Source organism: Chiroxiphia lanceolata, chromosome 20 (genome assembly GCF_009829145.1).
Source record: "Chiroxiphia lanceolata isolate bChiLan1 chromosome 20, bChiLan1.pri, whole genome shotgun sequence".
NCBI lineage: Eukaryota > Metazoa > Chordata > Aves > Passeriformes > Pipridae > Chiroxiphia > Chiroxiphia lanceolata.
In genome coordinates this window covers 2,998,568-3,020,243 of record NC_045656.1, presented here as the reverse complement: position 1 = coordinate 3,020,243, position 21,676 = coordinate 2,998,568, and the positions used below count along the sequence as shown (strand labels likewise).

Below are 21,676 nucleotides of genomic sequence, written 5' to 3'. Positions count from 1 at the left end.
TCAACCATTCCCAGCCCCAAAGCTGGGCTCAACCATTCCCAGCCCCAAAGCTGGGCTCAACCATTCCCAGCCCCAAAGCTGGGCTCAACCATTCCCAGCCCCAAAGCTGGGCTCAACCATTCCCAGCCCCAAAGCTGGGCTCAACCATTCCCAGCCCCAAAGCTGGGCTCAACCATTCCCAGCCCCAAAGCTGGGCTCAACCATTCCCAGCCCCAAAGCTGGGCTCAACCATTCCCAGCCCCAAAGCTGGGCTCAACCATTCCCAGCCCCAAAGCTGGGCTCAACCATTCCCAGCCCCAAAGCTGGGCTCAACCATTCCCAGCCCCAAAGCTGGGCTCAACCATTCCCAGCCCCAAAGCTGGGCTCAACCATTCCCAGCCCCAAAGCTGGGCTCAACCATTCCCAGCCCCAAAGCTGGGCTCAACCATTCCCAGCCCCAAAGCTGGGCTCAACCATTCCCAGCCCCAGAGCTGGGCTCCACCATCCCTGTCCCCAGAGCTGGGCTCCTTGCAGGTACAGCCTTGCACTGCCACTGGTCCTGGTCCTTCAAGGTTTTAAAGGAAACCAGCATAGCAAACTGCAAATCTTGTGGTGGGTCCCAGGTGTTTGCAGACCTCTAATCTAAGACTGGTTTTGACAAACTGGAGGGAATCCACCTGGAGCCCAGGACGCAGGAGAAAGCTGGGTTTGGTCAGCCTGGAAGGAGAAGGCTCTGGGAGCCTCACCATTGGCTTTGGCTGTCTCCTGGGAGGGCTGCAGGCAGAGCCAGGGGCTGCTCAGGGTGCACAGGGATAGAACAAGAGCCAATGGCACGTGGTGCTGCCAAGAAAATTCCCAAGAAAAACCCCCATGAGGGTGGTGCAGTGCTGGGATGGGGCCTGGAATAGAGGTGGGATCTGCATCCTTGGAGACAGAGCTCACTTGAGTAAGACCCTGAACAACCTCCCCTGGCCTTCCAAGGGGACCCTGACCCAAGAGACCCAGGAGGTGCCCCCACCCCACCCCTTTCTGTGTTTGAGACAGGAGCAGAGGATCTCCTGAGCTGCCAACACCAGCACAGCACCAGCAATTTGCACAACAGTGACCACAGCTCTTGTGCAAAGAGGGCAGAGTCAGAGGGTTTCAGAGCCACCACCTGAGTCCTTCCCCTGCGGCATCACCACCACTCAGAGGAGCAGGAGGAGGGTTTTTCAAAGGCTCCCGAGGCAGTTGGTGGTATCAGAGCTGATAACTGTCACAATGAAGGACTTAATTAGGAGAATCACAGGATGGTTTGGGTTGGAAGGGACCTTAAAGCTTATCCAGTCCAACCTCTCCCATGGGCAGGGACACCTTCCACTAGCCCAGGTTGCTCCAAGCCCCGTCCAACCTGGCCTTGGACACTCCCAGGGATGGGGCAGCCACAGCTTCTCTGGGCAACCCACGCCAGGGCCTCACCATCCTCATAGGGAAGAATTTCTTCCTAATATCCCATCCAACCCTGCCCTCTGGCAGTGGGAAGCCATTCCCTGTGTCCTGTCCCTCCATCCCTTGTCCCCAGTCCCTCTCCAGCTCTCCTGGAGCCCCTTTAGGCCCTGCAAGGGGCTCTCAGGTCTCCCTGGAGCCTTCTCTTCTCCAGGTGAATACCCACAGCTCTCCCAGCCTGGATCCAGGGCAGAGGGGCTCCAGCTCTTGGAGCATCTCCATGGCCTCCTCTGGACTTGCTCCAAGAGCTCCACGTCCTCCCTGTGCTGTTCCCCAGGGCTGGAGGCAGCTCTGCAGGGGGGTCTGCTGTGGGATCAGCCCAGGGCACGGGGGGTTTCTGGGCTGGGTCATGTAGAGCTTCTCATCCACCAACATCCCCAATCCCTTCCCCCAGGGCTGCTCTCCCTCCATTCTCCCCCAGCCCGGATTCACACTTGGCATTGCCCTGACCCAGGTGAAGCACATTGCACTTGGCCTCCCCGAGGTTTGCACAGCCCCACCACCTCTCCAGCCTGTCCAGGCCCCTCGGGGTGCCCCATCCCTTCCCTCCAGTGTGTGACAGCACCCACAGCTCGGTGTCACCGGGACACCTGCTGGGGCTCCATGGATCCCACTGTCCCTGCCACCATCAAGGATGTTAAACACACTGACCCCTGAGAAGCACCACTCCAAACTGCTCTCCAAAAAAACTGCCCTCAAACCGCTTCAGAAACCACGAAAGTGGGAGGTTTGGGAGATGCTCTGTCTCTTAAATGTTCGCTTTCCCTGGAGACCATGATCCTGCTCCCAGATCACAGTGTGTGGGAAAGGCCATGGGTCTGGCTGAGCCTTCTGCTGAGCACCCCCACAAGCACCAAACCCTTATGCTCCTCACCTTGTGCTCAGAGGAGAGATCAGATGCTGCTCCTCTGGAGTATGGAAACAGGAGGTGCCATCCACCACTGGGCACAGTGATTAAAAGCAGAGGATGCGAAGCAGAACACCTGGATTATATTTGAATTTTACCTTTTTTGTTTGTTTGTTTGTTTCCTTTTTTGCCTTTTGTGTTCAGCTACAACAGCCTGAAGGTCTCACACCTTTCTCAAGGAGAATTCTGTGAGCTTTGCTGTGCAGCCTGCCTGGTGCTGGGGAACCAGCAGAATTAGGGAGAATTTGCTAAAGGATGGGTCTGTGACTGTCACAGTTACATTTTCCCAGAGGCAGAGAAACAACACACACCTGGTCACAGCTCAGCTGAGGAGGGAAGATGGAAGCACCAGGAGAGAGGGAGCCAGGCAGGCACCAGCTTCAGACATGGACCCCGGCTCTGGGCAGACCCCAAAACCTTCCAGTTGCTGCTTCTCTTCCTAAAGCTCCTGTTCTTCAGTTCATGCCCTGATGAACTGATAAAAGCAACGACAGTTTCTTTCAAAAAACCTCAAACAACTCACTTAGGAAACTCCAGCTGGTAAATTCGGTTAGAGAGGCAGCCCACTTCCCCAGGGGGAGGGCAAGTGCAGATAAAGAACTGGGTCACTGAGGAGTTTCATCACTGAATTCTGCCTTGGGAACTCCCTCAGAGCTGCAGCAGCTTCATCACTCCAAAGCCTTTGGTCTGTCCCTCCCTGACTCCCGTCCAGCACAGGACCTGGTGTCTCACTGCAATATCCAGATCCTTGTGAAACAAAGGAGCAGCAGCTTCCCAAAGAGTCCCTCCTGCCATGGGAATCCTGCAGAATCCCCACAAAAGCTCAGAGGGATTTCTGCCACCTTGGCTGGATTCCCAGAGGCTCAAGGTGCACAAGCACTCCACTGCCCCAGTGTTTAGGCACCAGTGGCCTTTGCAGAGCCCCCACAGAGCCCAGTCTTGAGTGTCTACAGTTCCACTGGTGGGACCATGAGGCACCAACCACCCAGTGAGCTGTAGGAACAAGGTACAGAGCCAAGACCTGTGGTCTGACCTCAGAGCTTTTGGGATTTCCTTGTTTTTCCCTCTTTTAGCCAGTGTGTATTGAAGCTGTTCCAGCTGGAGGAGAGGGGAAAACCACCTCTTTCTTCTCCTTTCCTGAGGTCAGATGTCTCAGAGAGCAGCTTTGCTCAGTTCAACACCTTCGAGGCAAACAGGCACAATGACTCAGTCTGTCTCCAGCATCTCCCCCCTCCCTGGGCAGATCAGAGACCACAGAAGGGAGCTGGAGCAGGTCCACACAGGAGGATTGGACAGGGAGTAGCCCAAAACTCGTGTGCCTGCCGTGGTGGCACCACAGAATCAACACCAGTAATAATGGCATTTTTGGTAACACATTCAGACTTTTGCAGCAGCCCCAGAACAACCCCAAACTGGGAGTCACAGAGACAGCCAAGCCTCTCCAGGCACAGCAGCGACTCAGGGCTCCCAGCAGCAGTTTGGTATCTCTGGGGTGTGAAAAATGGAAGAAGACGCTGCAACAACATCTGAGCAGCTGCTGGCACTGCTTGCACAGGTCCTGCTGGCTGGACAGGGCAGTCACTGCTGGCACAAAACGTGCCTGGACTCTCTGGAAGTTGCATCAGATGTTTCAGAAGCCTGTGAGTGACTGTGGATTCCACCCACCAGACTGCTGTGGTGGGGCTGGTCTCTACTGGGGACATTTGTCCTGACAAAGCAGATGGTTGTGTTCGTCCATCACCTGGACAATCCCGGCCTGCCCTGTCAGCACAGTAGGAAAAGAAGCCAACATCTGCCAGGGACACACTGATGTTTCTCCACAGGCACGTGCTCCCAGCCTGGATGAGGGGGCTCATTGTGGAGGAGCCAAATAAAACAAGGAAAGCACCAAATCACAGAATCATGGAATCACAGAATGCTTTGGGTTGGGACTGTAAAGCTCGTCTTGTTCCTCAGACTGCCATGGGCAGGGACACCTTCCACTAGCCCAGGTTGCTCCAAGTCCCGTCCAACCTGGCCTTGGACACTTCCAGGGATGGGGCAGCCACAGCTTCTCTGGGAAACCAGTGCCAGGGTCTCACCACCCTCACAGGGAACAATTCCTTCCTATTATCCAACCTAAACCCACCCTCTGTCAGTTTGAAGCCATTCCCCCTTGTCCTGTCCCTCCCTCCCTTGTCCCAAGTCCCTCTCCAGCTCTCCTGGAGCCCCTTTAGGCCCTGCAAGGGGCTCTCAGGTCTCCCTGGAGCCTTCTCTTCTCCAGGTGAACCCCCCCAGCTCTCCCAGCCTGGCTCCAGAACAGAGGGGCTCCAGCCCTGGGAGCATCTCCATGGCCTCCCCCCCTCAGCCCTGTGCCCTTCCCATCCAGGAGCACCACACACGAGTCTGTCCCACTGAGAAGGTGACAGAAAAGGTGCAGAATGTTCCATGATTGGGATCATTTCCCTCTCTGCCCTCCCCAACCCTCCCCAAAGAAGCATCACCGAATCCTTGGCTTTTTTAAGGAAAATGTATTTTTGTGAAAATAGACTTTATTATAATAAAATTTGATATTAAATAAAAACAAACTGTACCACCACCACTCGTGGACACTGTGCTGGCACCACCCACGTACCTCACCTTCCAAAAACAAGGAACTGGAACATGCAACGGAAGAAACACGGGAAAGGGCAGGAACCATGTGGTACAAAACCCTTCCTGGCTTGGAAAGGGATGTGTCTGAACTCCAGGAGCACATCATCTCCCAGGAAAACAGCTGCAAACTCTCTCCATCCATCCCCCAGCCCCGCTCTTCCCAGCGCTCCGGGTTCCAGAGCAGCCTGGAAAACAACCCAGGGGAACCGTGGGAAGAGGCGGCCGGGAAATAAATAAACAAACAAACAAACAAACAAACAAATAAATAAATAGAGAAATAAATAATGAGCTCAAGAAACCCATAAATAAACTGATAAATAAATAAATCATAAGGCGGAGGCCCCAGCCAGGCCGTGGTCAGGGTGGACCAGGCGGGAGCAGCTTTCCAGTAGCCCAAGCCAGAGGCTGAAGGACCAACTCCCAGCAGGGCACTGCTCCTTCCTCCATGGGAATATCCTGGTGCTGGATCCTGACTGAGGCAGTGTGGGATGCTCTAGGCACAGCTGCATATTTACAGTTTACAGTACAAATCAGAACTCACTCGTCAGCCCAGAGACAGCAAAGGGGAGTCAGGGAACAGAAAAGTGCAACTTTTCTTTGCGGGAAGTGAAGGAGTTGCCACGAGCTCCTTTGGAGCAGAGAAATACCAGGGGGTGGAGTACAAGGGGTCTCTTCCTAAGGGGCTTTGCTGGGAAAAGCCAGTTAGCTAAATTACAGCCAGAATAGAATTCTGAAATGAAAATATTTACAGGGAACCAGCACACGGAGGGAGCTGCACCCCAGAGCTCAGCCCTCACACCCCCAGAGCCACTGTCCCCCCGGGGGGGCTCTCAGCAGGCACAGCTCCCACACCCACTCCACAATTTTCTCAAGTCACACTTCTTCCCTATGAAAATAATCAGCTTATTGCAGGGGGTTTCTCCTGAACTCTCAGTCTCTGTGCAGAATAACCCCCCCTTGTTAGTTTTTCTTATTGGACCCAAGCTTTTTGAAGAGGTTTTTCCCTTTGAAGAAGAAACTTCTCTTCTTTTTACTCTGCCCGGGGCCGTCGCTGCGGGTGAGAAGGGGCAGCGACGCCTGCTCTGGGCACGGGACAAGGCAGGAAGGTGGTGGAGAAGGAGGAGTTGGGGAGGAGTCACTCTGATCAACACATCCATCTGGGTTCAGCTGGGGGGGGGGGGAAAACAGAAAGCAAAAGAAAAAAGCAGAAGTTAGAGCTGCTGAAGGATGTCACACCAACATAAACTCGGAGTTCTCTAACTCGGCCTTCTCCCCACCAGTCTCCTCTGGGAAGGTGCAGGTCCACTTAGGAAGTTTCCAGTGGATTCAACTTTTAGTACCCAAGGCCCAGGCCCTGCCTGAGCTCTGACATCCTGAAATTCCTGAACTTTGGGCTAAGAACAGGAGAGCAGAAAAGCCCCACTAAAAGACTTGATGCTGCTCCACAGCTGAGCGAGTGAAGCAGCTCCCGGGAGCGCGGATGGAGACAGGTACTGATGCATCCATGGATCCCTGGGCCAGGGAGCCTGGTGGGCTCCAACAGACTCTGAGACAGAAGGCAGGACATTAACAAAATCAAATTTCATAAGAACAAGGGCTGTGCAAGACCTAAGGCAACAGGCTCCTGCTCTGCAGATCCAAATTCAGAGCCAGTGCAAGGGGAAGCTCTGTGGGATCTCTGGCATGGACGATTGGAGACAAATGGGAAGGGCTGAAGGGAAGGCAAGGCTGAAACATGGCTGTTTTACAGGGGTTGTTTTAACACACTTAAAAGGCATTTCTGTTTTAAAAAGTGGCATGAAACACAGGAAGAGTTTCCAGCCTTCAGCATGCAGGGATATCTGGGCCAAACTGCTGCATCCAGGGGATCAGTCGCCCCTGAGCAGCCAGAGCAGGGGAGGCCCTGCCCATGCACCACCGGAAAACACTTTCCTGGCAAAGGTGGAACACTTTCAGGGCAGATCTGGTGGCCCAACAGACAATTTCTCCTGTAGAGTTGTGGATGGAAGGCCCTGTGCAAACTGAGAGGCAGGTACCCAACCCAACTCACAGTCACAATTGTTTACTGTCATAAGGACACTGCAGCATCAATGTTGTTATCAAATATCAAACAGCTCAAAGGCAGCGACAGGCAGTGTCCTGCCTGTGGCTGGAAGTCCCATCCTGCTGACTCCCAGCTGTGGAATAGGATGCCCAGGCAGTTCCACACCTGAGACACTCTCTCCCAACACAATCACGTATTCTGAGAGGTCTCTGTGTGGCAGAAAATCAACAGAACCAGTTCAAAGAATCACCTGGTAAGAAACAAATGATACTAAAATTGGGGTTTCTTCTCCAAGAAAAAAATAAAGGAAAAACTGTTCTGGCAAGATCCTCATACAAGTTATCAGAGCTGATAAACAGAAGAGTGATGTCAGTTTTCAGGGGGTGGTTTCAGTGCTCTCTCAGGTATTACTGACTTGCACAATTTCTAGAAAACAACAGAAAAAAAACAGAAAAGAAAAACACAGATCTGCTCCCACTGCCCCCCGAAACCAGGGGTCTCACCCACCCAGCCCCAAAGTTGTTTAAGTGTTGACAGAACAATTATCCACACAGGGTTGGTTTTGGGGACTAAATCTTACTGTTTTCTTCAACTGAGGGTGTGCAGGGGGGGTTCAGGACTGCTGTCAGGAAGGAGCAAAATCAAGAAGGCAAAAAGTCCAGGGTGAGTGTGCTCAGCCTGAGCAGGAGCTCGTAAGGGCCAAACAAAGTTGATGTGGACAGTGGTAGAAGGGCCAGGCAGAATTACAAAGCAGGTCTTTCCCAAACCAGAATATCCTGGTCCCCAAAACCACCTGATAATTGTTCCAAACAATGTGCTGAACAGATCATGGCTTGTCTTTGACACAGAACCCATCTGGCAGGGAAAGGTCTGACATGGGAGAGGATCTGAAGGGGGACCTGCCAGCACAGCCCCAAACCAGCCTGTCAAACTACAAGCAAGAAAAGGAGCAAACTGCAGGGGCAGGACCCTGTGAAGTGCTGGGTGGGAGGTTGAAGGTCTTCTCACACACACTTACATGGTTGCTCTCTCTATGTATCATTCATATCTATCACTGGACTCTTCTCTTCCTCATTCTCTGAAGAAAAGAACCGTCCCGGGTGCGTAACACAGGCAGAAATAAATACATGACATCAATTAGAATCAAACACTTTCTGAAGGTGCTTTACAATCAGTCTTTGACAGAAACTGCAAGTTACTGATGCAAAAATAATCCTTGGACAGCCACAGCATTAAAGCAACTGCTCTGAGCTGGTGCCCACGAGTGTTTTGGGGCCCTGCTTGTGACCAGAACTTCTTGGATCCTCCTCTTTCTGCTGTTGTTTTTTGTTGTTTACTCAAATCCCTGAATGTTGTCAGTTCATAAGTTAAATTGCTTCACTTTTTCAGTTGCCAGCATTTTAAGATTTACTCGGAAATCATTCAAAATGGTCCACCTTCCCCAAGTACCAATTTGGAAATAAACTGTCCTTATTCTCAGGCCTTTGGAAAGGCAGCAGGGAGAAGGACAGGGACAGACAGGGGGAAAACATCAAATCCAAGAAGTTACAAGTGATTTCAGAAATCACTCACATGATCATGCTGGAGAAGCTTCTGGCTGAGCTTTAACCAATTCCAAAGCTGTGCCATGGTGCACACACATGCCCCCTGAGTGCCAGGGCTCAAGCTGGGATTGGGAATTTGCTGGGAGCCTGTTTTGCCAACAGCAGATTGAACAAGCAAGTTCCTTAACTCTGTGGAGTGAATAGGCCCCTGAAGTTTGGAAAGCCCCAGGTATGGCTCTATCACTGTGAGAGTTCATTCCAGCTCAGGGATGGATATGGAATATGTTTGGGTTACAGAAGGAGGTATTTCTTCCTTCTGCTTTCCCCATCAGGTGTTCTGCCCACAGGTTGGGATGCTGGGTTTGCTGTGACTGAGCCCAAACCTCTGTGGGCTCAGATTCTGCCTCCTCAGTTATCACTAAACACATTTAAATGCAGTTCATTAATACAAGTTTGGTTCTGAGCAGGGTAAATGTACCACTTTTAAAAGGGGGAAAAGGTGCCCTTCACGTTGGGAAGGGAAGCTGTTTAGACAGATCTGGATTGCAAAGCACAAGCAGGAGGAGTGCTAAGAGTGCTAAGCCAGAATTCCTCAAGACAGGGATCCAGGTGAATCAGGGATGAAGCAGGACAGGAGTCAGGCTGGCACAACACACAAGCAGCCAAGGCACAGTCATGTCTACAGAGTTCAAGTTGATTCCCACTGAAATAAAATCATCATCAACTGAATTTTCCAAGCCTTCAGAGTACAGAGAACAGCAGTCCATGGATCAGGAGAGTACCAAAAGTACCAAATCCATCCTAAACTAAGGCAGCAGGTTCCTGCTCTGCAGACCCCAAGTCAGAGCCAGTGCAAGGGGAAGCTCCAATAGATCTCTGGCACAGAGGACTGGAGACAAATGGGAAGATCTGAAGGGAAGGCAAGGCTGAAACTTTATATGGGCTGTTCTAACACACTTGAAAGTGTAAAAAGTGTCCTGCATCACAGGAAAAAAAGCTTCCAACCTTCAGCACACAGGGACATCTGGGCCTGCTGTGTCCAGGGGATCTGAGCCCAGCAGGAGTGCAGAGCAGAGAGGAAAGTGGTTTTGGCTTTACAAACCCTTCACACCTGCAAGTGGTAGAAAGGTTACCTGATTTCCCCCCCTGGTTTCCAGGAGAACCCAGGCTGGGGCTGGAATAATGACCCCCAGCACCTGAAACAGGCCCTTGTGCTGCTGGAGGGAAGGGTGAGATCTGCAATAAGCTACACTGAGAATTCCACCTGGTTTAGTTTTGCTAGTTCAGGTCTCATTTGGCACCCTCTCTTCCAACAGATGAGTTAATTTGAGAAGAGCAAATCATTTTGAGAGGGAAGCTGAAGAAGGAACCCCAGAAATTCAGACCTGTGTCACCTCAGGGCTCTTAAACCCCGGCAGTAACAGCTGATTAACCTGTGATTCCCCAGCACAGACCAGGTTCCTAAAGAGGGAAGCACAGGGCACCCAGACAGCTGCTGAGCTCAGAAGATGATCCAAAAAGCTGCCCACAAATCTCATCTCTGAGCCAGGCCTGCTCTGTGTGAGAAGGCATCAAGGCTGGGGTGCAAATCCTGTACCCACAGAGCCTGGAATGCCTGGAAGCAAGGGATGGGGCTGAGGTGGAGCCTAAGGGAGATCAAACAGCATTTGAAGATTGAGAGGGGAGGTGGATACAGAGAAAAGAAGAGCTGAGAAATAAGCCAAGGAATTCTGCAGAGAGCAGGGAAGCTGGGGTGGGACCAGTGGAACGTTCAACAGAGCTGGGTGCAGGGTCACACATTCCCTAAGGACTGGCTCAGAGCCAGCCTGGGCCTGCTCCAACACTCCTGTGGGTCTGGCACCACCACACAGTGCCAACAACCTCCCAGGAAGAACTGAAGGTTGAGCACATGTGAGCTGGGACTGAGCTGGGTCTCCCCCTGCCTCCCATCCTGGAGTGACACAAGGCCCTGGAATGACCAGGGAGCTGCTTTTGGCCTCACCCCCTGAGGACTCACCGAGCCTGGGAGATGACCCAAATTTCCTACCTGAGCATTTGTTCCAGGACTATCAGCAAAACACTACAAGGGGTTGGCTTGACCTCTGAATTCCCTGCATCTGTGGGATGCTTTCAAAGCTCTAGGATCCATCCCACAGATCTGTTTGGGAAACTCCTCAGCGTGTTTTGAATTTACCCAGGAGCACCTCGGCCTGGATTAAGATATATCTGCCTCAGGGTGGGTGGAAGAGCATTGGTGTTTGGGTGTCACTAATTCCAGAACTCTCTGGTACGGATATGAGCATAACTGAGGAATTTCCTGTGTCTCGGGAGCTGCTGAAGTGCTTTGCTTGCAGCACGATTTTACCACTGACCACCCTGTGGACCCAAACAATTTTGTGGTGGGATTTGGGATGCTCTTCGCCCACCTGACCACAATGAGACTGAGGCCTCAGCAGGTTTTACTGCTTTGTGCCTCCTTTTGCACTACAAGTCTTTGGGAAGAGCTCCCAGCACTCCCTCTAAACTCCTGAGTGTCTCCCATGGGATGAGCTGGGTTCATGCAGCAAGTTCAGCGATTCCATCCATCCTGCATGCTGTGCAAGGCCAACCCCAGCCACATCCCAGCCTGGATGTCTGTCCATGCAGCCACACAGCTTACCTGGCTCTCAGCACTCAGAGGAGAAGCTTCTTTATCTTTTGAGTGAAATTCCTCCCCCACGTCTCCATCCGAAGGAGCAGCTTCCAAGAAGTTGGATGGGACAAGCCCCCTCTGTTGGTTCAGCTCTCCCTGCAAGATGAACATTCAGTTCTCACATCAGGTTTCCTGGCTGCTGGAGAAATAGTAACCTGAGATGCAGAGAAGGCTGGGAAGTAGCCTGAGAGAAGCCCAGAACACTCCCCTGGTGGAAGGATCCTCAGCAAATCCCAGAGCTCACATCCTTGTTAGCTGTGGAACAACTCAGAGCCCAAAAACACAGGAGAGAGTAAAGGAAGAAAAGCAAGGCAGGACAAAGGTATTCCAGCAACATGGTCCCTTCTACAAATTCAAGAAATGTCCACTGCCATCCTGGAAGCAACTGGAAGATGACTGTGCCAGTGGCTTTCCAGAGGCCTTTGTTTTGCTCTGGGATTTATTAATGTTTTTAAAGAATGAAGCACTACTGGTTCAGTGTCCTGTAGGTACTGCACCCCTGATCACTGAGCTGCATTATTTATTCCTAGGAAATTGTTTCCAGTTTAACAGGAGGTGGTTGAGTGAGGTAAAACCCACCCTGGCAACATTGTTTGTCCAAGACTATGAAAACATTCCCAGTGATCCCCTCCAGCCTTAACCTGGAGTTGGAACCTCAGCTTTGATGTGTGAGGACACACAGCCTTCCATGCAGGAAGAGGTGGATGATCCAAGGGTCGTGTTCAGACAGAGCTGGGGGACAGGCACAGCCCCCAGGGAGGTGCTGGTGTTCCTGGGGCACCACTGCTGCCTCCTGCCCAAGTGTCCCAGTGCCTGGTGATGGACCAGCTCAGAGAAGGAGCTGCTTCTGCCCAGATGTGCATGGAAAAATGTGTGGGAGGCTTTGGGAAACCTGCAGGCAAGTGATGCCAAGAAAGAAACTCAGAACCACTGGGATATTTAAGGGCCACGAAGATGATTTGAGGGCTGGAGCTCCTCTGCTCTAGAGCCAGGCTGGGAGAGCTGGGGGTGTTCACCTGGAGAAGAGAAGGCTCCTGGGAGGCCTGAGAGCCCCTTGCAGGGCCTAAAGGGGCTCCAGGAGAGCTGGAGAGGGACTTGGGACAAGGGGGAATGGCTTCAAACTGACAGAGGGTGGGTTTAGGTTAGATAATAGGAAGAAACTCTTGGCTGTGAGGGTGGTGAGGACCTGGCACAGGTTGCCCAGAGAAGCTGGAAGTGTCCCCATCCCTGGGGGTTGCTCCATCTCTGGAAGTGTCCAAGGCCAGGTTGGACGGGGCTTGGAGCAACCTGGGCTAGTGGAAGGTGTCCCTGCCCATGGCAGGGGGTGGAATAAGATGAGCTTTACAGTCCCTTCCAGCCCAAACCATTCCATGATATTGGGTTTACAGCAGGAATATGGATTGCCAGAAACAAACTGCCCTGCACTGAGTAAAACTGGGATTGGTTCTTTTCCAAAATCAGAATCCTTTGCTCCCTGATTTCTGCTTTCCTGCCACTCAACAGACTGCAACAACTTCCAGTGCAGCCACAGGACCTTCCCAACCCCTGCACTTACATAATAGAATCCATCATCATCCATGGAGCCAAACACAGTGATGATGTCCCCAGCACTGAAAGTCAGTTCAGCCTGCAAAGAGTGAGAGAACAGAGGTCACAGGAGAGGCTCTGCCTGGGATTTCCCTCCAGGAACACAGGCTCCCCTGGGCTTCTTGCACAGTCACCCTGACAGAGGGAGCCCACTGTATTTAGTCTTGCAGGACCAGGATTCAGAAGAGCAACTGAAGTGGATACCTGTGGAATTTGCTGCTAAGGAAGCATTTTGTAAATTAAAAACAAGCCTGTTTCTTAAAGCAGTTTTAATAAAGCTTCAAAATAGGACCTACCATCTGCTCTGGAAAGGTGTGTTGAGGATAAGCTGAGCAAACAGAAATACCTTTAATTTCTTTCAGTATAATTACAAACCCTGCTCCCTTGGAGGAGCCTGTCTGTGTGCAGTGCTCAGGGATTAGTCACTGGCAGGAATCCACACAAACAGGGAGACCTGACCTGGAGGGAGAACCTGCCCATATCACAGCACACACTGTCACACCCTCTGTCCTGTCAGACACCCCAGCACACACTCTGGGGGGCACAGGGCCAAAGACAAAAGGTGTCAGCAGCCTCTTCTAATGGAACAATCTGCCCAGTGGAGGCTCCAAACAGGTTGTGTCCCACCCAAGACACTCTGGCACTTCCCAAGTGTCAGCTGGAAGGCACCTACTTCCAATATTACCTTATAACATCCCTAGTCCTCACTTTCTCTCTGGAGGTTGCAGATTCCTCCTGTTGGCTGAGAATTGTTTTGCTCCAGAGAGACACTTGCAGGGAACTTCACTCACAGAACGGCAGAGCTGATCCTACAAGAGTCTGGTGCAGTTCACAAGCAGCAGCTGCCCCCTTCCTGCACAACAGGTGACTGAATATCCTGGGAGGGAGGATCTCCAGTGGAACTGCATCAGGTTGGTCCTAGAATTTGAGCTCTTGGCCATAAGGAAGGTTCTAGGAAGACCAAATCACTGCAAAAAGTACAGTTATCTTCCTGTTGACAAGAGTTTATAGTGTTCTTTGGCTGGATACGAGCTCTCATGGTCTCTCCCAAGATATTCCACCATCCCTAAAACACTCTGTCCTCAGCTGCAGGATGTTCTGCTCATGACACACTCAGCTTGGGAGGCAAGCATCCCCTAAACTGTGCCATGTCTTGGCCAGACACTCCTTTCTGGATGCACGGAAAGGATCTGAATCCAAACCCCACGTTCATGTTTGCTCAGAGTGGACTAACACAGCTATGGGGGAACAGAGAACAGGGCATGTACTAATCTCCTTTTTGAAGGAAGGATTCTGCACTGCCCCCTTTCCACCTGGAACAGGCTTATCCACAAAAATACTGTTTGGGTTATATCCCTTCCTGTTTAAATTATATTCCTTCCCATCCCTGGAAGTGTCCAAGGCCAGGCTGGACAGGGCTTGGAGCAACCTGGGCTAGTGGAAGGTGTCCCTGCAAATGGCAGGGGTGGAACTGGATGAGCTTTAAGGTGCCTTCTAACCCAACCTATCCCATGATTCTATGATTCTACATGGAGGGACTGCTTGAAAAAGAAGAAGTCTGAAGACTGATCCATTAAATTGGAGTTAAATCTTCTTGCTACATTGCTTAAATACCTACACAGGTATTTAACACAAAAGTCACGCTCATTAAGTACCAGAAGTGCTTTCAAACCCTTAAGCAGCTTTTCCTTTTCCCAGAGGGTTTCCTGGATCAGCTGGTAAGAATTCCTCCTGCCCCAGATCTGATTAGTCATTAATCATTAAAGGATGTTACAAAGCCATGAGACACTAACACAGTTTCACTGAAACTCTGGTTGGACCAAAGTGTTCTGGGATAGAAGGAAAAGAGAGGAAAAAGAACCCTATAAAAAGGGTGAGCAGCTGGTGGTTACCTCCACATCTGCATTTGGAGAGCTCTCCTTGGGGTTATAGTCAAAGACAGCCACCATCCTGCGAGGAGTCAGCAGTTCTGCTTCAATGTCTTCCTGTTTCTGTCCTGCAGATAAGAAATGAAACATAATATCCTGAGCTGGAAGTACCAGGACAAAATCCCCGACCACAACAACTCCTTCAGCATTCCTGTAGTGAACTGAGCAAAAAGAACAGTGGGGGAACTGAATGGAGAGAGACCTCAGAGGCATCTGGTGAAGCAGTTTTCTGATCTCCTCTATCACCTCATAAGCACAGAAGTGGGGACATCTCCCCATTCCAGCATCCTGGTGTTCTCCCTATATATAGGAATGTTTTATTTTATGCTTTCAAATTATTCACACATATATATATCTGTGCATATATACACAGAGCACAGCAGACTCCTTACAGTGTCTCAAATGGACATTTCTCCTCCCACTACACAATGATTTGCTGTAGAGCTACAAAATTGATCCTCCAAGTGCCAGAGGAACAGCACAAAGGGATCTCATCATGCAGGGAACACACTGCACTTCCACCCTCACCTGCCTGCTGAGCCCATTACTGACAAGAGCCAAGCCTGGTGTTCCAGAAAACACACACTGTCCAGCATTTCATCTCATGGATTTAAACTCTGTTTCAGGTCAGAACTGGATGGGCTGGCAAAGGGTTTGCCTTGGCTTCTCTGGACATCAACAGATGATGCACCAGATGAAGCAGAATGAGCACCCTCTGAAAGGACCTTGGATCCTAAGGATGAGTGAGGGATTTCCCTGCTCCTCCACAGCACAACCATGTGTGCCCTCCCCCTGCAAACACTCCCTGCTTATTCAAAGGCCACTGCACCCATGACTAAATCATAAGAACTAAAACTCTTCTTTTCTTACAGTCTCAAGCAGCACCACAGGCCCTTGACCATAAAACAAGTCTGTATTTCAATCAATCATGGTAAAAAAAGAGCAATTCTCACCTGGCTGAGACTTGTACTTCTCCTGCTTATCCAGCCCTGCTGAGGGGAAGAAAATGCCTCATCAGTGAGAGCTCATCTTCCCACAGTGACCACAAGACACAAGTGACAAACCACAATAAAAAGAACAAAGACCAAGGCAGCAAACAACAGAAGCAAACTGGTCATGCAACTCAAAGTCTACGCCAGTAACCAGGACTCAGGGACATAACAAGAAGCAGAGGTCAAGCTCCAAAACTATAAAAGACATCACTGTTGTTAAAAACTTAACACCAGCACAGGGATGGGCTCTCTTTCCACTTCCTAGCAGTCGTACAGAGACAAACATCTGGGGGTCCTGTAAGCAAGTAGCAAAAATTCAATGCAGTCTGTAATCCTAGTGCAGAAAGCAAAGAGGAAGCGGTGGGTGACACAGACCTTTCTTGGAGCGTCTGGGTTTTGGAGGAGGGACGGTTTGGCGGCGTGGAGGTGGAGAAAATGTGCCATTTCCTTCGTAAAAATACCAAAAAAAAAAAGCAAATAAACAGACAAGAGAAACAGACAGTGAATAATGGAAAGTGAAAAAGCACCTTGAAGAGTGAACAGGGAACAGAGTGGCGGGACGTGCCTCCCCCGGGAAGCTGACACTGTGATTTCTGTGGGCAAAGCCCAAATCTCCAGTCCTTGTATGTGGACTCGGGGGAGGCATGATCCACATCCCAAATACACACAGAAATCCACACTGTGCTCATGCCTTTCAGCCATTCCACAGGCCACAGCAGACAGGCTTTGCTGCAATTTAACTTTCAGAAGCAGGATCACGAGGACAAAATAAAACCTTGTTCCGTTAACACCTCAGAAGTGCCAGGTGAGGTGGGAAGGGATCTAGGGAGGTCTCTAGCTAAAGCTTCTGCACTGAGCAGGGTCAGTACTGGATGAAATGCCCAAAGAACCTGCAGAAGGAGTGCCCAGACCGGAATGTCCAAGGCCATTTCCTTATTTACAAGGCTGTGACAGGGGTTTATGGCAGCAGGAAAACAGCAGAGGGACAGCCAGCCCAGCTGCCAAGGGATCAGAGAATCCTTAAGGTTGGAAAAGACCTTTAAGATCATCAAGTCCAACCCCCTCCCCCCTCTCCCTTCCTGTCAGGGAGTTGCAGAGAGCAAGAAGATCCCCCTGAGCCTCCTTTTCTCCAGGCTGAGACCCCCCAGCTCCCTCAGCTGCTCCTGGTGCTCCAGATCCTTTCCCAGCTCCGTTCCCTTCCCTGGACATGCTCCAGCCCCTTAATGTCTTTCTTGCAATGAGGGGCCCAAAACTGACCCCAGGATTCAAAGTGTGGCCTCAGCAGTGCTGAACCTGTGGTCACTCCCTGCACACACACACAAGGTACATCTTTTCCACTACCACCACCCTACTGAAGACTTTCACACCCTCCATGTTTCATGAAGTCTCAGAGCTATTGAGTTCCTTGATTTTTTCAAGAGTACCCAATAGGGCAGGGGACAGAAAGCCTTCTGTAATCCACAGAGGGACAAAGGCCACTACAGGGATCCAGCCATCTCTGGGCACTGGAGGATACACATGGGAAAAAAAGAGTAGGGATATGAAAAACACCTTATTCAAATCTCCTCTTCCTAGACATGAGAGAGGCTGAAGGACAAATCTACCAAAAAAAAAAATCACACAGTGAAAGCATCAGGCTCCTCTGACCCCTGTGCTCCTCAGGATCAACCTTCCAGAGACTCAGGATCAACCTTCCAGGGACCCACATTCAGGAGCTGGGCAATGTCAGCCCTTTGGAATCACAGAAGGGTTTGGATTGGAAGGGACCTTAAAGATCTAAAGACTTATTGGGGCTGGATACTGGGTCTCCCTGCACAGAAATGGGAACAAGTTGGACTGCTGCTTTTTTTCTTAGGTGTCCTTATTCTTGGATTGGTTGGGTTTTTTCCTCCACTGCCTGTAAGAGGTAGAGGAACAGCCCAGGCAGTGTCAGGGCTTTCCTTTACCATGACCCACACTTGTGCTGCTTCTCCCTGCAGAATTGGTAGGGAAACAGGGATTCCAAAATAGGAATTTCCTTGTGTTTTAACAAGTGGAGCAGGTCCAACAATTGGCACTGGTAGCAGAGGGTACACAAGAGGGTGCAGGATGAGATATGAGAGGGATAAGGGACAGGCACTGGGACACCAGCGGTGACAGCAGGGGCAGCCCCTGAGCCTGACTGAGCCTGAGCTGTGCTGGCTGCACATCCCAGGGCTGGTTCCTCTCCTCTCCTCTCTCCCAGTACATGAGTGGGAAGAAACACAAAGCACTGGGCCACATACTCCAGGGAGTAAGTAAGGAGGAACCCAAGGACCAGCTCTGCTCCCTGTACACTCCTGACTGCCTGCCTTGTCTCACACCTTTCCCTCCCCATCTTCCTCCCAAGTCCCAGATTCTCTCACCCAAGAGCAGGGTCACCCCCATGGGTTCAGTGAGTGAAAACTCTCACTCATATCCTTCAGCTGCCTTCCAAACCTTTTTGTCTCCCCCTCCCTAGTCAGGATCAGCCTCACTCCCTCTCTGCTGAGTTCACACACCTCAAGCACAGGAGCAGCTCCAGCAGCTGCAAGTGCTGCAGCGGAGTCAGGAACGAACTGAGAGCTGGGAACACCTTCCTCCTTCAGCCAGAGAGACCTCCCTGCTTGTGCAGCCACCAAACCAGGTTGCAGATCCCAGGACAGCCCTATGGATGGTTTTGGTGGGCTGCACTGGCCACACAGCACAACTCAGCTTTTCACAGTTCAGCAGCAGGGCACACACAGACCCAGTACCTTGGCTCTCCGTGGCTGTGTCAGCAGGCAGGAACCCTTGCTTCAGGAGCTGCTTCTTGAGTTCATCATTGTCCACCTGCACTTCTGAGACCATGTTGCATGGGATGTATCCCTCCCTTCCTGCACATTCACCCCTGTAAAAGCCATCAGCATCCTTGTCTCCACACACCTGCAAGGGAAAGCACAGGACAGACACTGTTGGTGCTGCAGGGACTGAGATGCATAGAGAAAGAACCGTGGAATATCCTGAGCTGGAAAGGATCCACAAGGATCATGGAGTTCAGCTCCTGGCCCTGCACAGGCACCCCAACAATCCCACCCTATCCCTGAGAGCGTTGTCCAAACACTCCTTCAGCTCTGGCAGCCTTGGTGCTGTGCCAACTGCCCTGGGGAGCCTGGGCAGTGCCCAACCAGCCTCTGGGGGGAAGAACCTTTTCCTAACATTCAACTTAATTCTCCCCTGACACAGCACCAGCCATTCCCTCAGGTTCTGTCACTGGTCCCAAGAGAGAAGAGATCAGTGCTGCCCCTCTGCTTCCCTCCTGAGGAAGCTGCAGACCTCCCAAGGGTTATGATGTCCCTGGAACACCAGATGGATCCATACAGAATAGGAATTCACTACTCTTTTACCTTCAGGATCTGTCCCTCCTTAAATGGCAGCTCCTCTTCTGCTGCATCAGGGTTAGGAGACATAGAGACAGGGTCATAGTCAAAGAGAGCCACAAATATCCTAATGCCATCCTCCTTGGCAGAGGTTTCGGGAGCGGTGCTCCTGGGAAGACCTGTGCACAGAGGGGACACACCACAGAGGACATCAGTACCCTGCCCGTGCCACAGCCCTGCATGGCTCAGGTGCTCCCTGCCAGCCTCTCCCTGCCTCTTCCAGGAGCTTCCCTGTCTCCTGCTGCCCACCTCTCTTCCCCATTCCTGCTCACCTGCACTAGAGAGCAAAGGTTTCTGCATTTGGCTTCTTCTTACGCTCTTGCTCCGTCTCCTGCCGGGAGCCTGCCAGGCGGCTGTGCCGGCCAGCTCCGGGCCCCTGGAATCTTTATTACTGGATGCCTGCAATTGGAATCACCAGAGTTAGTAGCAGCCTCTGCCTTGTGACTCAGTGAGCAGCGCTCAGCCCAAAATGCACTCCACAAAGAGCAGAGCATCCAAATGCAACATTCCTCTTCAGGGACACTCTAGAGCTGGAAAGACCAAGGGAGTTGGAAAACAGATCTGAGGACAGGCAGGAGCCCTGCCAGGCCCCAGCGATGATCCCCCCCGGGCGAGGGTGAGGAGGCAGGAAAGGGCATTTCCAGGGGAGGCAACGACATTACAGTCAGGATCTACACCAATGAGCTTATTTCAGGAGGGATTTTCATTTGGGTCCCTCCCACAGCCTCCTGCCGTGGGGAGGGAGAGCCAGAGTGAAAAGGAATACTGCATCGGTGCCACTCGGTTGGGGAGCAGGAAAAGCAGAAGCAGCTACTACAAGAAAAGCCACGGAGCAGCACAGAACTACAGAATCTCTCAGATATTCTTCCAGACAATCCTAGAGGAGGCTCCTTTCTCTCTGGACAACACTGAACAAAGCAAGATACAGGCAGGCCAGGGAAGCAGAGGGAAGCCAGAGCCACTGCAAGCTGCTTCAAAGCCAGAATAGGAAAAGTCACCCAACCCTTTTGTGCAAGGAGGTGCTACGTATCCCCTTCGAAGGATGTTCGAGCCTCCTTCTCCAGCCAGGTGACTTACAGTCCAGCTCCCAGCCCTGCTCCTCAGAGCTGCTCTCACATTCCTTCTCCCGGTGGAAGAACCGCACGCGCCGGCTCGGAGACGCGGCCCATTCCAAACCCTGCTCTTCCATCACCTCCAGCCTGGTCAGGTCCCTTCTGCCATCCATGTGGGGAGCCTCAGACTGACTGGAGCAATCACTCCAGTCGCCCTGAGAGCTCTGGGACCTCTCTGGCCACAGCCTGCTCTCAGGGGAGGAAGCACAGGTCGAATCCTGATCGTCTTCGGAGTCGTATTCGATGTCTATCTCCAGGCTCCTGGGGCTGGAGCAGCACGTGGCCATCACAGCAGGTTCTGTGCCCCCTGAACCCGCCGCCTTTGGGGTTTTTTTCCTTAGGGTGCCTTGTCTGGCACGGCTGTACAGATCCATCCCCTCCTTACCACCGGCACTGCTGACCACGTTGAGCTCCTCCCTGAGGCTGGGAGCTCTGTACAACCCACTGCCCATCTGGCTGCAGTTGCCCAGCAGGCGACTGCAGTGCTCTGTTAAATCACTCTGTCTCTTCCTACCCATCTCAGGCCGACTCCGGATCTTCTCTCGATAGTTATTTCCCTTCTTCTTGCTCCCAGAGGGACTTGCCCCACTCACAGGCTTTGGATCGTTCTCCTGGTAGCCCCAGTTCCAGTTTGCCTTCTTCTGAGCCCAGGCCAGCTGGCCAAAGGCAGGGTTTGCATGCTCAGCATCCCCTCTGCTCTCCTTAGCACCATGCTCCTCCCGTGGAGTCTGAGCAGACACCACAGAGGTGTTATTCCCATCTGCCTTTGGAAATGGCTCCTTGCTGTTGGGAGGCTTCTCCGTTCTCCCTGAATGGTAGGTCTGTGTTTCCAAGGAATCTTGAGGGTCTGTCTTTTCTTCTGTCACACACTTCTCATCCTCCTCTTCCTCCTCGTCCTCAGTCACTTCAGGGATGCTGAACAACTTCTTGCTGTGGTTCTTCTGAAGCGGGAGCTCCAGTATCCTCTCCAGAATCTCCTCATCGCTGTCAGTATCACAAAGATCCATCTGTACACCCAGACCCCGAGAAAAGCCACAGCCAGGACAAGCAGAGGAAAAAAGAGAGGAAATTAAACATTAAAACGAGAGGCACAGTGACCCTGGTTCCCTCCCAGCACAGCAGGATGGAGCCGTGGCTGCAGCCAAGCGAGGGGAAGGGGCAGAGACAGTGATGGATCTTCTGGCAAACACGGTCGGATGAACCAGCAAATGCAGCGGGAAGCGAGGAAGGCAAATGCATGGAAGAGCTCCCTCCCAGCCTCTCCTGTACACACACCACTACCTGCAGCACCTCTCCTCCTGCCACGTGCTTCCCACGGCTTCACCCCTGGGCTGGGATGAGGGGCAGGAATAGCTC

General features: G+C 51.8%; 1 protein-coding gene across 9 annotated transcripts in view; it reads right to left on the bottom strand.

The window, feature by feature from the left end:
- Nucleotides 1-4,870: 4,870 nt before the first annotated feature.
- Nucleotides 4,871-21,676, bottom strand: part of TSPOAP1 (TSPO associated protein 1) — a 62,532-nt gene continuing 45,726 nt past the window's right edge. For 2 of the 9 annotated variants that reach the window (XM_032707290.1, XM_032707298.1), the window contains 10 exons: nucleotides 20,212-21,327; nucleotides 19,481-19,607; nucleotides 19,176-19,327; nucleotides 18,546-18,714; nucleotides 16,168-16,239; nucleotides 15,754-15,789; nucleotides 14,765-14,868; nucleotides 12,841-12,912; nucleotides 11,253-11,381; nucleotides 4,871-6,172 (listed from right to left, as the gene is read on the bottom strand). In XM_032707290.1, coding sequence (XP_032563181.1) covers nucleotides 5,966-6,172; nucleotides 11,253-11,381; nucleotides 12,841-12,912; nucleotides 14,765-14,868; nucleotides 15,754-15,789; nucleotides 16,168-16,239; nucleotides 18,546-18,714; nucleotides 19,176-19,327; nucleotides 19,481-19,607; nucleotides 20,212-21,327 — 2,184 coding nt within the window. In that variant the 3' untranslated portion in view covers nucleotides 4,871-5,965. The other 7 variants (XM_032707294.1, XM_032707295.1, XM_032707296.1 and 4 more) reach the window with 7 other exon arrangements.